The 15,638-nt window shown below is 48.6% G+C and overlaps 1 protein-coding gene across 1 annotated transcript; it reads left to right on the plus strand.

Moving 5' to 3' along the window:
• The first annotated feature begins 7,660 nt into the window (after nt 1-7,660).
• Nucleotides 7,661-14,843, plus strand: NOCT (nocturnin). Its single transcript, XM_027770332.1, has 3 exons — nt 7,661-8,349; nt 11,593-11,862; nt 13,610-14,843. Exons 2-3 carry the CDS (start codon nt 11,601-11,603, stop codon nt 14,443-14,445), a joined length of 1,098 nt encoding a protein of 365 aa, XP_027626133.1. The 5' UTR covers nt 7,661-8,349; nt 11,593-11,600; the 3' UTR covers nt 14,446-14,843.
• The last annotated feature ends 795 nt before the right edge of the window (nt 14,844-15,638 follow it).

The following is a 15,638-nucleotide window of genomic DNA, read 5'->3' on the forward strand; positions in this document are numbered from 1 at the left end:
GCGGGGGGACCGCGGGGAATGAATGGGAAGCCGGCGCGGCGGGCGGTGGGTCCGGCGGGCTCGGGTCCTCCCCGGGAGCAGCCTCCGCTCGCTTTCTCTGGTTCCCTTTGCGCTCGCTGCCTGGGACTCGCGTCAGGGCTGGTGAGCACTGGAGCCCTATTCCCGCTGGACCCCTGGATGCCTGCTTTCTGTATTTTTCTCGCTGGACGTTAAATTTCCCTTTTCCGAGGCTACATATTACTTCTTTGGGTTACACGTTTTATTGCATTGCTTATGGAAATTTTTACGCAAAATCATTTAAAATGACACTTAGTTGATTATGTGGTTTCCATGGCCCTAGATGTTCTGAAACAGTCTTTTTTTTTTTTTTTTTTTTTGAACTCGTGTTTAACAGTAAGGCCCGTGTTACATTTATTTGGATTATTTTTTCTTTTTGGAGTCTTGATTTTCATACGTAACGACATTCTGTGTACCGTATACCTGGGTTAAGAGCTTGTGAAAGTGAGGCCTTCCGTGCACCAAGAGCCAGTTTTATGCATCGCATACTCTCTGGGTTTTTGGTTTTTGCCACCTTGGTTTCTGCCTGGGACACATTACCACGGCCACACATTACATACAGACTAATTATACCTTTAATATTGAGAAATACAGTTTTCTTTCAAAACTGGCAGTTCTTAATTTTTTTTAAGTATGTGTTGGGCTCAGTTTAAGTTACTGCTATTTAAGACACTTGTGTAAACAGTATTTGAGATTATAAATAATCTATTTTTTGCTAGGGAAGTTTTGAATTGAAGGAGAAATTTAGTAGTAGGAAAAATAAGTTTTGCTATGGCTTTCTTGAATTAACACAAAAGTGGTCATCTGACCTGTGTTAGTTGTCTAAACTATTCACACATAACAGGGTGATTAGGGTGGGGTAGTCTTTCAAATGTAGGTAATTGAACTGCTTACTGGAGGTGGAAGTCTCTTCTCAGCTGTCCAGATCGTACTTGATCACAGATCTCCCCCACTTTGTGAAATAACTGTTAGAATGGGTACCATTTAATTGTGTGTTTTCTTGCTGGAAAATTTCCAGAGGAACAGGGTTAGTCATGGGTACCTCCCAGGAATGCAGGGAGCTTGTGTAATAGTGACCAATAGCAGTGGTAACCGAGGAGAAAATGTCCCGTCAGATGTGCAAATGTTAGGTCTTTGACACAAGAGAGTGTCCAATGAACTTTTTAAAAGTCCTCTGAAATTGTTTGTTTTACAGTCAATGAAATTGAAGGATTGTATGGTAAAGTATTGTAGACACAGACTACAGCGTCTCGGCAATTTTCCTGCTTCGCACAGTTTTTAGCCCCATCTAGTTAGGAGATGTGCATATATTCACTCATTGCCTGCTTCCTTGTCCACCCCAGGCCTTTACGGGATGTTTCATACATACCCTGTTAGTACTCATAGGGAAAAAGAATGAGTTTTTAGTCTGCTCCTAAAGAGTTTACTGCTCAGTAAAAGATGAGATTTGCATAAAGAAAAGGCTGTTTGATGAAATGAGACACCTTTTACTCTCTTACACTCTAAGATTTGCTGTGGGTGCAGAAGGAAAGTCCCTTTCAGCAGTGGTGATCCTTTTAGGCATCAAGAAGTGGTTGACTGACATCTGAATCCATTCTAGAAAAAGGAAAGGAAAAAAAAAAAATAACAGTGGTTGGCATTTGAGCTGATCCTTGAAGCATGGTTAGGATCAGAGGAGATTAACATTAAGCATTTTGTTTGGGAAAGCAGGAGCTGATGGCAAAAGGCATGAGGCATGGATGAGGGAGAAAGATGAACTTTGCAAAGTGGGCAGTGCTGCCAAAAGAGCCTTAGACCCCTCATTAGGTAGAAACTTCTTGGGCCAACCTGTGGCACTGTGGTGGTTAAGGCAGCTGGATCCCACACTACTGACTGCGGGTTAGAGTACCGGACCTGGGGGCCTGAGAAACACACTGGGTGCATGTGCATAGGTGCCCAAAATCCCAAGAGGGGAAATGGAGGAAAATGGATTGCCGTGTTACCACACTCCTTGGCAGGTGTTCTCTCACTTTCTCTGTCTCTCTCCAGAGAGTGCATACACACTCTGAAAAAAAAAATACAGGTTCTTGGATCCTACAGTAGATCCTATTGCACTAGAATCATGTATGACAGGTCCTGGATTCCGTACTACTGAACACAATAGTAGAATAGTAAAACTCCGGATTAGTCTTACATGCTCCAAGTTTTGGACATCTGGTACGCATGTGTGTGAGAGGCCTTCCTTGAAGGAGCTGAGAGCTACTCTCCTCCCCTCCAGAGTATTTTGTGAGGGGGAGAAGTGAGTCCCAGCACTTGGCTGTCTGATAACCAGTTCCTCCCCAACTTACGCCCTTCGGCAGTCAGGCTACTCCATTCCTGTGGAGTAGTGGAAATCGAGGTGGTTAAGTGTTTTTTTGTTATTGTTGTTGTTGTTCTGTTTGTTTGTTTTTTAAATGCTATATAGGTGCATGTGCTCCCAGAGAGAGGGAGAAAGTGAGAAATCACCCCTCAGGGAGGATGGCTGTACCAGAACCCTTTCTCCTCCATTCTTTAGGGATTTTGGACACTCATGCACATGCTCCTGGCATGATTTTTCAAGCTACCGGGTCCGGGATTCGAACTGTGGAGTCAGCCTTGTAGGATCCGTTGCCTCAATCCCACACCACCTGCTGGCCCCTCGAGGTTGCTTTCTTAAGCATGGATAGCACCCACAAAGAGGCAGCAGTTGCCACAGTTGCAGTCCTAGATGAAAAGCTGTCGGAGTCCTCTGTGGGCTCACACCTGCTGTCTACCCATCCCGCCTCCTCAGATAATGAAGCGTTGGCTGAATTCCTCAGCACCCCCACCGGAAGACGGCGCCTTCTCGGTACAGTTTTCAAGGCAAACACCAGCTCATTTGAGGAGGCGGCTTTATTTAGTACGTCCCTAACTATATGAGTAAGCTGCTTATGAGCGAGAAGGGATGGGAAAGCGTGTAATTATCGAGCTTCTACAGAGTAAGTTGCTTTTCTTGTGGGAAACTAAGGTTCATTTTCTGGTAGCATTCGGTAGTAACGGCATCACATGAGGACGATGAACTGTCGGGGATTGGAGTTAAACATGGTGGCTCTGGAATCCTCTTCCCCATACTTACGTATGAACATATGCAGATCTTTTAGCCTTGCCTGCTGTCTCTCTCTCCTTTTATTTTAATTGTCAGGGCAGGTGCACTCACCAGAGGGGTAGGGCGAAAGCACCCCCAGTCCCTTCTCCATTTCTCCAACCAGTTGGGATTCTGAGCAGGCACACACATGTGCCGAGCTTGATTTTTCAGGCCACGTGGGCCAGCCATGTGGGATCTGGCGCCTTAACCACTGGGCTATGGGGCTGGCTCACTTCCTATCTCTTAACACTGACGTTTACCTAGAAAAATAAAGAAGTTGCAGCAGTTCATCTGCAAGCTTTATTAAACATCAGTATTTTTTTTTTTTTTTGGAGAGGTTATTGCTATACGGCAGAAAGAGACAGAGACAGAAAGCAAGAAGCCACCCCCTCCACACCCACCCGGGGGGGTGGCCGCACTCCCTTCTCCTCCATTATCCTCTCAGAATCTAGGGTACACACGCACATTCACCCGGCATGAGTTTAAGCCACTGGGTCCGAGACTCGAACCGCCGTTGAGTACATGGGAGTCCAGCGACATAGCCATTATGCTAACTGCTGGTCCCAACCTCAGTACATTTGAAAGGTCAAATTTTGGGGTCAGGGACCAGCAAATTACATATATATTGGGGGCAGCAGGTGGTATGGTGGTTGAGGTGCTAGACTCCCACTTGGCTGTCCGTCTCTCCAGGAAGCACATGTTCCCTATAGTAAAAACCTCTCCAATATAAATAAATAAATAAAGGTCAAATATGACATCGTGTCATATGACTCATAGGAATTAAGAGGAGAAAGAAATCTGTGTGATCGGATTTCCTGGGGAAAAGAAACTTTGCTTGGAGTAGGGGAAAGGAAGGTATTTCTGTGGAAGGGGGTGTGGAGCGTAGGAGGTGGGAGAAGCCCACACCACGCCCAGAAGAAGGAGGGGTGTGCTTCCAGAATGCTCTGAGACACTTGGGAAAATACAGACTGCTGGTCTTTCCCCTACCTGCTGACCCAGCTTCCTGAGGGAAAGCCTGACCTGCTGTTTATGTAACAAACACCCCAAGTGACTCTTTCTGGAAAATTTGGGGGAGTATTTCATAAACTCCACCCGTCTCCAAAGGAAAGTGAGCGAAACGCTGGAAAGGACTCTGGGAGAGCATTCAGGTCTTTGAGGTTGAGGCCTAAGGCAGTGCAGGAGACCCCTGAGCAAGAATAGTGACCCCCCCCCAAAAAAAAAAAGAAAGAAAGAAAGAAAGGTAGGTGCAAAGGAAGGGAAGGGTTGGCCTGATTATGGCACAGCGAGGGCGGAAGGAAGTGCCCCTGCAGTCGAGCAGCTGTGCAGCAGGGTGGGGCGCCTGTGTAGTGAAGGGGGTTCTCAGAGGCTGCTGACAGACAGGTGTGGCAGATTCTGTTTTTTGGGGGGGGAAAATGAGGCTCACCACATCTGTATTTACTGTGAGCAGTAACTCCTGACTCACTCGAATTCGTGGGGCTTTGATAGCCACTGCTATGGAGTTATCAGCTATCAGTAAATACCTGGAACTTTGAAGGACGGTGTGCCCCAGAATGAACCCACTAGGACTACTTCATGGAGACCAGCTATGACATCTTGCGCTTTTTGTTTTCCTGTTTTGTTTTGCTATAGAGTGCACGTGCTCACCAGAGAGACAGAAAGCAAGGAATTGTCCCCAGGGCCACGCCACAATCCCTTCTCCTCTTAGGACTTCGGGCATGCACGTATACATGAGCCCGGTGTGAGGGGTGTTTTTGGTTTTTGGTTTTGTTTTGTTTTTATTTTTTTGAGAGATTTTTACTATAGGGCACATGTACTCTCCAGATTGACAAGACAGAACGTGAGAAATCAGCCCCCAGGAGGGAGGGCCGTGTGCAGTACAGGGTACAAAATGGCATTATTTTGCAGAGTCTAGTAGCACCTTGGAGATAGTACTGATACTCTCTGTGTTTTGCTTTCATGGGTGTTAACTATCACTGAGAGTCTGCTGAAGGAACACGTTTATTTTACAAATCCCGTAGGCCAGATAGATTTGCTGAGACACATGTCAAGGATTAATTTCCCTTTCAGTGTGGTTCTGAAAATTTGTTTGGAAATAATTCTGAATTTTATACGGACATTATTTTATAACCTGATACTTTTTATTACATTTTTTGAAATTTGCAGAAGTAATACATGCTCACTGTGAAAACCTTTTGTACAGTTTTTTTTTTAAGAATTATTTATTTAACTTTATTCATTTATTTATTTTATTTTGACCAGAGAGGGACAGAGTAAGAGAGAGAGGGAGAGAGAAGACAAGCTGCCAAGCCCAGGACTTGAACCACGGTTGTCCATGTGGGAGTCCAGCACCCTTAACCACCAGACTACCTGCTGGCCCCCCTTTTGTGTAACTTTATAAATACTATGAGTATTGATTATCTCTAGAAGCTTTATGATTTTCCTTTTGGAGGGCCAGCAGAGGGAGTAAGGTTACATTTTTGTACTTCCACATGACCAATCATGGTTCGAGTCCTGGACCCGGAGGCTTGGTATTCATACCAGGCCCCATCCATGTACATGCATAGCCAGAAATACCCGGAGGAGAAGGGATTGCAGTGTGGCCATCTCCCCAGAAAGTGATTTCTCGCTTTCTCAAGCTCCAGGTCTGGAACTCAGCTGTGCATTGGGCAGTGTGGGATCCAGCTGACAACCACCAGGCCAAGGATTGTCCTCTGTCCTTTTTCAGCTTATTTCTTTCCTTAATGAGCAAGAGAGAGAGAGACAGGTACCCCCAACCAGATCCACATCCTATGATGCACACTCCCAGTTTCAGCTGAGGCTTACAAGACTTTTTTATCCTTGAGGTTCAAAAGTTTGGTCAGAATAAGTCTCCCAGCCCACGTGATCTGAAGACATGCCGTTCTTTAGCATTTGGTTTCTAATTGCTCCTTTTCTCATAGAAGCCTGCGCTTTGTGTCTGTAATGTCCCTTGTAGCTTTAAATACACAGGGGTCTATGATTTAGGATGATTTGACTTAAAGTTTTTCAACATCGCAATGGTACAGGCTACCATTTGTTTTGTTTTTAAAGTGACAATGACTTTGGCTTACAGTAATAAGGATTATTCCATTTTCACTTTCAGTACAGTATTCGATAAACTACCTGGGATTCGACGCATCGCAGAATAGGCTTTTGTTAGATGCTCACCCAGCTGTAAGCTCATGAGAGTGTTCAGAGCGCCTTGCAGGTAGGCTCAGCTAGGCTGTGGGCATGCCACATGCCATCAGAAGTTGAAAATACTCGGGGCAGCAGGTGGTATGGTTAAGGTGCTAGATAACCACATGGCCGACCGCAGTTAAAGTCCTGGACCTGGCAGCTTGGAAATCACACTGGGCACGTGTGCATGCATGCCCAGAATCCCAAGAGAAGGCTAGAGGAGAAGGGATTATGGTGTGGCCATTCCCCGTGGAGGATGATTTTTCTCTTGTCTCAGGGGAGTGCATGCATCCTGTGACAACCTAAAAGGAAAAAGAAAAAATATCAGAGTGGGATGGAACCGCAGAGCAAGCCGTGGCACCCCCTATGTAGCTGTGTCTGTGGTCTCTCCTTCAGGCCTGTCCCTGAGAGAGGTGTGTGCACTGTCCATGCCAAGTTGTCTAGGCAGGAAGCAGCCAGGCTTCCCTGCCGAACGCGTGAGGCAGCAGGCCAGAGACCACCTTAGCCAGAGAGAGGAGAGGGTGTTGTGTTCTCTAGCCTGTTAAGCCCCCAGCACCATTTCTGGGCAAGTACCCCCGCGTTCAGTTCACCTCTCATCTGGTCTGCTCCTCTGTGAGGTCCGTTCATTGCTGTAAGCCCCTCTACGGCTCATAATCCACTTTCTTCAGAGCATCCTCAGGTTCCGTCCATCCTGCAAAGCCCCTTTGCGAACAGAGAGAGAGAGGAGGTGATGTAACCGGTGCAGCTGTTTGCCGTTCATTCTTGAAGTAATTGCCCCAGCAGGCTCCACTTGGCTCCACTCGGCCCCTCCTGCCCTTCTGTTTGTTGACTCAGCTTGGAGGTTTCCCCAGACGCCCTTGGGAAGAACTGTACTTACCTTTGGTGGCTTAAATTGTGTTTCCCTCCACTCTGGTTTCTCTCTGAATTCAAAACTGTTTTTCTCTTCCTGGAATTCCTTCTAATTTTTAGTCCATTGATGGCATCCCTTTTTGTTTTTGCAAAGCTCTTCATTCACTCCTTACCATTTTTTGAGTTGTAGCTACTTTATTCTTGAGATCTTAGGAAGGAGAGAATAAGTGTTCCCAGTTAACTATCTTGATCTAGAACCAACATGCCTGGTAAACTATTCATTGTGTGCAACCTGTCCATTCTCATTTTATCTTTGTTTTTTTTTTTTTTTCAATTGCCAGAGGGCACACGCACTCACCGGGAGAGACAGAGACGCAGGGAGAGAGTGGGAGAAAGCAAACCTCCGCCCCCCTCCTCCCCAAAGGAATGGTTACCGCCAACCCCTTCTCCCTCCCTCCTTTCAGGATTTCTGGGCGCGCATGCACACGTGCCTTAATTAAGGCTGTGGAACTTTGTGCAAATCATTTCCCCCCCCTTTCAAGCGACGGGAAATCTTCCACTGGTCTTGTTGAAAACGTGAGCTGGCTGTACAGTGTCACTTCAGTGTTTTCTCGAGCAGGGTTGGCAGGCTTTTTCTGTAAAGAGCCAGCTAGTATGTATTTTCGGCTTTGGGGACCATATGTCTGTCCCAGCTCTGCTGTTGCAGTGGGGAAGCAGCTCTAGACGGTACAGTATGGAGCTTCACTCACAGAGGCTGAAGTCTGAATTTCGTAGCATTTTCACATGCTGTCAGATGCTACCGTTCTTAAGAATTTTTTTCAGCCATTGAAGAAATGGAGAGGCCTTCATTCATGACAGGGAGACGGGAGCAGGACACTGGCCAGATGGGGCTTGTGGGCCATTGTTTGTGGACCTCTGGTCTAGCGATAACTCTGCTGTCAGCAGAGTGCGCCTTTCGGTTTTCATATTTCCATTCACAACTGGGTAAACAGGCCCAGAAAAGCCAGCGATCGACACCAGCAGCTTTCTGGGCTCAGCTTTCTCAGTCTCCCCTTGGAGCTCTGCAGGGAAGGTCCAGCGTGGGCAGTGACTGGCAGCCAACCAGCCCGCGGAGCTCGGGTCAGAGGGTGAGCTGAGCCTTCACTGTGCAGGGGTGCCCTTTTCCTTGGAGCCGTTTTCTGGATCATTCTGCCATGACCGAAGATGGGGCTCAGCCGGGTCTGGAAAGCCCTGCTCTGGGCTGGCTGCTGCCTGGCGAGGAGGCCCCTAGGCCGCCAGGGGGCGCCCAGGCGCGTGTATTTTTAGACGTGTCGGGTTGAGAGACCTGCCCTTCACTTGATAGCCCCGGGAAGGCCGGGCGGGTCGTGACACCGCTTTGTACACTTTGTGCTGCGTCAGTGCGTGTGCCGGGAGGACAGTGACGTCGACGGGCGGTGGAACTTGACCCCGACTGTTCCTGGCGTGGAGAATGGGCGCCGTGCGTGCCCCTGGCCAGGCTCCATAGAGTCAGCACTGTTGAAGGTCCGAGGTGCAGGTAACTCCCCGGGGGCCAGCGCCCCCGGTTGTGCGAGCTCTGAGCTCTTTCAAAGCTGGCAGAGAGTGAGTGGAAGGTCTGTTCCGCCGACTGTTGGGAAGAGCCCAGAGAGATATAAAAGCAGTCTGGCAGTTTTTTCAGATGGTGACAGCCTCCTCTAAGCTGCAGCGTGAACTTGGCCGAGTGTGACAGCCGATCGCTTGGGCCGTGCTAAGTACATCTCCTTTAACTCCGCTAATCCTCCAGGAGCCAAATGAGCTCGGTTACAATTATCCCCAAAGGGAGAAACAGGCCTGCAGAGGTCTCGGTGGAGCCCGGGATCCCATTGGTAGGAGGCAGAGCTGGGGTCTGACACCGGGCAGCCTGACCAGTCTGTGCTTTGGGGACTGTCCTGCCCCTGCTGGACTGCAGCAGGCTCCCCGCAGGAGAGCAGAGGCTGCAGCTGGAAGCCAAGTCCCCACTTACCGGATTGCTCAGTGCTCCACGGGGCCTGGTGCACTCATCCCAGGCCCCAGTAACCGAGATTCAGAGACTGGTCAGCACCACCATATCTGACCCGGGGCCAACTGCGGTGGCACAGTGGTGGCACCCTGCTCCACGATGCTGGGACCATGCCGTTCAGCTCCCTGGTGGAGCTGTCTGTGCCGCCATCCCAGCTGCTGGAAAAGCTGCAGGATCGTGACTCAGACCCTGTTGAGAGTGCAGGGTGCCTGTCTCCCTATTTCTCTCACACTTATTAAATATATATATATATATTTTTGGAAAGTGGCCCAGTTCCAACCATTGGAACTTGGAACTTCTGAACTCAGCATCCTCATCTGTAAAAGGGTGTTAATGGCCGAGGGCTTCTTGAGGGGTAGCAGGTAACAGCAAGCCACAGGGCCCAGTGCCAGTGAAGGCTCTCTGTGCCCGCATGTCAGGGATTCCTCGACGCTCGCTGTCACTTGCCATCCTTTCTTACGAGTTTTTTTTACATTGAAAACATTTTTTATGCCCAAGGCGGTGCACAAGAAAAAGAGCACGTACCCTCCCCCGGGCCTGGTCGCACAGCATGTGTTGTTCCTCCGGTTTGCCTTTCCGGCAGGACCCCAGGCATGGCAAGCTCAAAGCGCGGTGGGCACCAGGCCCCAGCGCCGCCACACGGCGGGCACTGGCACTGCCTTGCAGCAGGCACTGGGCCCTTCGCTGACCATGCCGACCAGGGCACTGCAAGGCCGGCCCCATCCTTTCTTTTCGTAACATTTTTTTTAAAGTACTGGACCAGGCACTAGTGGGGTCGTGGGGAAAAAGGAAGACAGTCCCTGCCCTCCAGGAGCTTAGCCCCCTGGGTAAAGGACAAGGAAGTGGTTCGAATGCCCAAGCATGGGCCCAGCAGGTGGTAAACTGGACTCGAATAGCATATGGCCACCCGCAGTTCCAGTCCTGGACCCGAAGGCTTGAAAATCACCCCGAGTACGTGTGTGCCCAAAATCCCAGGAGGAGAATGGAGGAGACAGGATCCCCTGGGGGGTGATTTCTCACTTTCCCTGTCACTGTCTCTGTGGCACCCTATGGCAAAAAAACTTAAAAACAAACAAACAAACAAAGAAAACACCTGTGCATGACCTAAGCAAGAGGCAGGCCAGAAGAAAACCATAGCTGCACTTGGAGGCTGTGAATATTGATTCCTTCAAAATATACTCAATAAGTATTCAGTGTCTGCAAATCCAGACTGATTCCAGCCGCACAGGGGAGGTGGCCACAGTAACTCAGGTGCCTTCTCCAAGAAGCCTGGGGAAAATTAGCCACCAAGTCGGCCCTTGGCTCACGAGCAGTTCAACACGTGGCCAGTAGATGGCAGCATTGGACTGCCGTGTGGGTCTGCTCCCTTTAACGTCGGTAGTTCACAATGGAGGAGACAGGATCCCCTGGGGGGTGATTTCTCACTTTCCCTGTCACTGTCTCTGTGGCACCCTATGGCAAAAAAACTTAAAAACAAACAAACAAACAAAGAAAACACCTGTGCATGACCTAAGCAAGAGGCAGGCCAGAAGAAAACCATAGCTGCACTTGGAGGCTGTGAATATTGATTCCTTCAAAATATACTCAATAAGTATTCAGTGTCTGCAAATCCAGACTGATTCCAGCCGCACAGGGGAGGTGGCCACAGTAACTCAGGTGCCTTCTCCAAGAAGCCTGGGGAAAATTAGCCACCAAGTCGGCCCTTGGCTCACGAGCAGTTCAACACGTGGCCAGTAGATGGCAGCATTGGACTGCCGTGTGGGTCTGCTCCCTTTAACGTCGGTAGTTCACATTTTTGGGGTATTGGAGACTTTAGAAGGTTTCCTTGGGCCCACGGTTGATCAGCTGCGCTGTCTTCCGAAGTGTATACCCAATATATTCTTGGCTTTGGGGCTTTTTTCTTTGGGTTTTAATCAGTATTTTCGCTGAGCCCCCATTTCAAGGTACTAGGCTCCAAGTCATCACGAAGGGAATCACCCAGCCCCCGAATGCCTTGGGCTAAGCCCGCCTGAGCAGTTGCCGGGTGGTCAAAGATCAACGGTTAGAGGTTATAAGAAAGGGGAAGAGGGCCCATTAAGAGAGGATGCACCTCTGGCAAAATAAAATAAAAGTTAGTCATCTTAATCACAGGCTATCTTCACAGCAGTGCTGAATCACAGTGGAAAGCTAGAACCCAGACACTCCTGTAATCCGCCTCTGTAGGATGGCTGTGCGTGGCTGTCCGTGGCGACACTGCCCTCCGTGGAGCTCGCCTGCGTGGACAGTGGGTGTTCCTCTTACCTGCGGGCGGGAGAAGGCGGGCGGATCCCAGTGTAACTGTCTTCCCTTCCCGTAGCGAGTCCCATGGGAACCGGTACGAGCAGACTCTACAGTGCTCTCGCCAAGACACTCAGCAGCAGCGCGGCCTCCCAGCACCCGGAGTACTTGGTGCCCCCCGACCCCGAACACCTGGAGCCCATCGATCCCAAAGAGCTTCTCGAGGAATGCAGGGCTGTCCTGCACACTCGGCCTCCCCGGTTCCAGAGGGATTTTGTGGACCTGAGGACAGACTGCCGCAGCAGCCACCCACCCATCAGGGTCATGCAGTGGAACATCCTGGCCCAAGGTGCGCCCGTCACACCTGTGCCTGAGCGGTGACGGGTGCTGGGACTTCCTTTTGCTTTGCACTTGCCCAGTGCTCGATGTCTCCTGGGGAGGAATGGGGTGTGGAAGGACGGGGGACCAGGGCAGCATGAAGTTCTCCCAGGAGGGGATGTTGGGGAAGGGAGTCATCTGGTTTCCACTAGCAACACCATCCATGCAAGGAGAGCCTGTCTACGGCTCCACATACCTGTTAGTTCAGTCGAACGGCCTCCACTTCACTGCTCCCAGGTTTCAGTACAGCACTAAGATCGCATTTCCAGGGGAGAAATCAAGTCCATAACATACCTTTTTTTTGAGACTTTTTTTTTTTGAGAGGTTTTTGCTATAGGGCGCATGCGCTTGACAGAGAGATAGACACAGAACGCAAGAAATCACCCCCCAGTGGGGATGGCCACACCGCAATCACTTTTCCTCCATTCTCCTTTCAGGATCTTGGGCACACACACACACATGCGCCCGGTGTGAGTTTAAGCCACCAGGTCCGGGACTCAGACCGTGGTCGACTACGTGGGAGTCCAGTGACATAGTCATTGTGCTAACTGCTGGTTTGAGAGACATTTTTACCATAGGGCGTGTGTACTTGCCGGAGAGAGACAGACAGAAAGCAAAAGAATTACCCCCCCCCCCCAGGAGGGATGGCCACACCACAATCCCTTCTCCATTCTCCTCTTGGGATTTTGGGCACACATGTGCACACACACCTGGTGTGTTTTAAACCTCCGAGTCCAGGACTTGAACCATGACTATGTGGGAGTCCAGCAACGTAACCAATATGTCATCTGCTAGTCCCCACACCTATTTTTTTTTTTTTTTTTTTTAATTACCAGCAGGTTTGTGCACTTGCCAGGGAGAGGAGAAAGGAGAAAGCTCCTTCCTGCCATGCAACGAGGTCACACTGAAATCTCTCTTCCTCATTTTGCTGGGATTTGGGGCATGCACACGTGCTTGGTGTGTTTTTTGCTGAAATTCAAACTAACATGAGATCAAAAAGATGTTTCACTTATCTGTTCATTAGATATTTTGTGATGGTAGAAAGGACCCCTTTTTTGAATCTGCTGAGTTACAGGTGTCAATCAATTTTCTATAGTATTACCCTTTATGTAGCAATTGAAATTTTAATAAAAAGGGCTTTTGTTTTCTGTCTGGGAAATAATAGAATACTCCCCGAGTTGCTAATCTTTAATTCTTTTATTTTTCCCACATGTTCATTTGTAAGTAGGAAAAGCTGCCCACTTAAAATAGTCCCATTCATTCTGAGCAACATGGTACATCAGTTCACACGACAATAGTCAGTATTAAAATGAGTATATAGAGTTAAAAGGACTTACTTGATTTGTCGTTTTTAAATCCCTGGGATTGCAGAAGTTTCCCTAAATAAGGCTCGAGCCACGATCTCATATCCTGGAATACTGGGTTGTCAGAAAAGCCATCACGTGTTTTTTGCACAGAAAAATAGGCCATGACCTTTCTGACAAGCCAAGAGTCTTAATAGAAAGGAAAACCAAAACGCAGTTGCTAGTTCCACCCCGATGGCGGGACGTCATTTAGCTCGGGTGGGTTAAGCAGCTTAGATGGAGAAGCTGCCCCCAGACCATGAGGCAGAGGGAGTATTCCAGGGCTCCTGAGTAGCACCCCAACCTAAGGAGACTCCATGTACTTCGACGTCGTGGATCTGTGGTGATGATGACTGACTGGCTTTTCCTTTTCAGCTCTCGGAGAAGGCAAAGACAACTTTGTGCAGTGCCCCGTTGAAGCGCTCAAGTGGGAAGAAAGGAAATGTCTCATCTTGGAAGAAATCCTAGCCTACCAGCCGGATATCCTGTGCCTCCAAGAGGTGGACCACTACTTCGACACCTTCCAGCCACTCCTCAGCAGACTGGGCTATCGAGGCACGTTCTTCCCCAAGCCCTGGTCACCTTGTCTGGATGTGGAACACAACAACGGACCGGATGGCTGTGCCTTATTTTTCCTCCAGAACCGCTTCAATCTAGTCAACAGTGCCAACATCCGGCTGACGGCCATGACACTGAAAACCAACCAGGTGGCCATCGCACAGACCCTGGAGTGCAAGGAGTCGGGGCGGCAGTTCTGCATCGCCGTCACCCACTTAAAAGCACGCACTGGCTGGGAGCGGTTTCGGTCAGCCCAAGGTTGCGATCTTCTCCAGAACCTGCAGAACATCACGCAGGGAGCCAAGATCCCCCTCATCGTCTGCGGGGACTTCAACGCAGAGCCCACAGAAGAGGTCTACAAACACTTCGCGTCCTCCAGCCTCAACCTGAACAGCGCCTACAAGCTGCTGAGCGCCGACGGGCAGTCGGAGCCCCCGTACACCACCTGGAAGATCCGGACCTCGGGGGAGTGCCGGCACACCCTGGATTATATCTGGTATTCCCAGCACGCCCTGAGCGTGAGGTCGGCCCTCGATCTGCTCACCGAGGAGCAGATCGGCCCCAACCGGCTCCCGTCCTTTCACTACCCATCAGACCACCTGTCTCTAGTGTGTGACTTCAGCTTTAACGAGGAGCCCCAAGGACTTCTATAAATCCTCCTCTGCCCCTTTTTAATCGCGAGAGTCTTAACTAGGGGTGTTCCAGGAAACTGACATAGGATACGAGGTCGCCTGAGGGAGTCCCGGTTTCTGTCACTTCACTGTCCGTGTGTCCAGCAGACTGCTGGAAAAGCAGCCCGTTAGTTCCCAAACCTCGTCCGTGAAAACCTCTAGCGGAAAAAAGGCATTGGCACTCCAGTTTTTGGCTCGTCTTGTTTCCTTTGCCTTCGTGTTAGATTCTGATCATTTAGGGGCAGTGAATTTAGCCTTGTTTCGAAGCTTTTTCAGTTTGACGATGCTATGAAAACCCAGATGCGCTGGAGTCCTCCCTTATTAGTAAGTATTTAGGAGCAATTTCTCCAGACAGCATTTCACTGTATTTATTTGTGGTTTTTTTTTTAATGTCAACAAAATAATGCATGGCAATATTTATTTTTTTATATCTTCATGTACAATAAATAAATGATAGCATTAAGAACATTTTAGAACCATGCAAAATGAGTTATATAGAGAGTAATTTATAGTAATTTTCTTGAAGCTTTAAAATGTTTTCATTGGGGGTGTCTAAGAAAATGTGTACAGAGGAGGTTCTCAGCCTGGAGGGGTTTCCATTATTTAAGTATCAAGACTCCCAGACCCATTCTTCATAACAACCCTTGTTTTGCCGCCATATTTTCCAGTGTTTTGTTGTGAGAGAGATCTCATAGTCAATTAGTTTGCATTATGTCATCACTTTTAACTTACACTTTTCCATTAAAATGTTGGTATACAGTGAGGTTACTCGATGTCACCGTGACTGGTATTGGAATGGACTTTTCGCTCTAGGTCATTTAGGAGCTGTTGTGTGGCGGTGACTGAAAAAGGCAGTGCCACCTTCTTTTCCGAGACAGAGAACTTTCTAGAAAGCCTGTTAATAGGTTGTCATTGAAATGACCTAAAATAGGAAGGTAATGCATTCAAAACATCTAGAAAGAAGAATGTAAAAATCCAGAAACCTGGAATTTTCCATCAGAAATAGAAGTCAAGATAGCTGGTGAAGCCTCTTCTAAACAAATAACTTACGTAATACATTGGTACGTATTTTAATCATGGAGTTGTAAATATTTAAGATGAATAAATGGTCTTTTAAAACTAGTGCTTTTAATATCTTGTCTTTTTCATCCAAAAAGCATCTAGGGGCAGCTCTG

Source organism: Tupaia chinensis, unplaced genomic scaffold (assembly GCF_000334495.1).
Source record: "Tupaia chinensis unplaced genomic scaffold, TupChi_1.0 Scaffold000127_1, whole genome shotgun sequence".
NCBI classification, from domain to species: domain Eukaryota; kingdom Metazoa; phylum Chordata; class Mammalia; order Scandentia; family Tupaiidae; genus Tupaia; species Tupaia belangeri.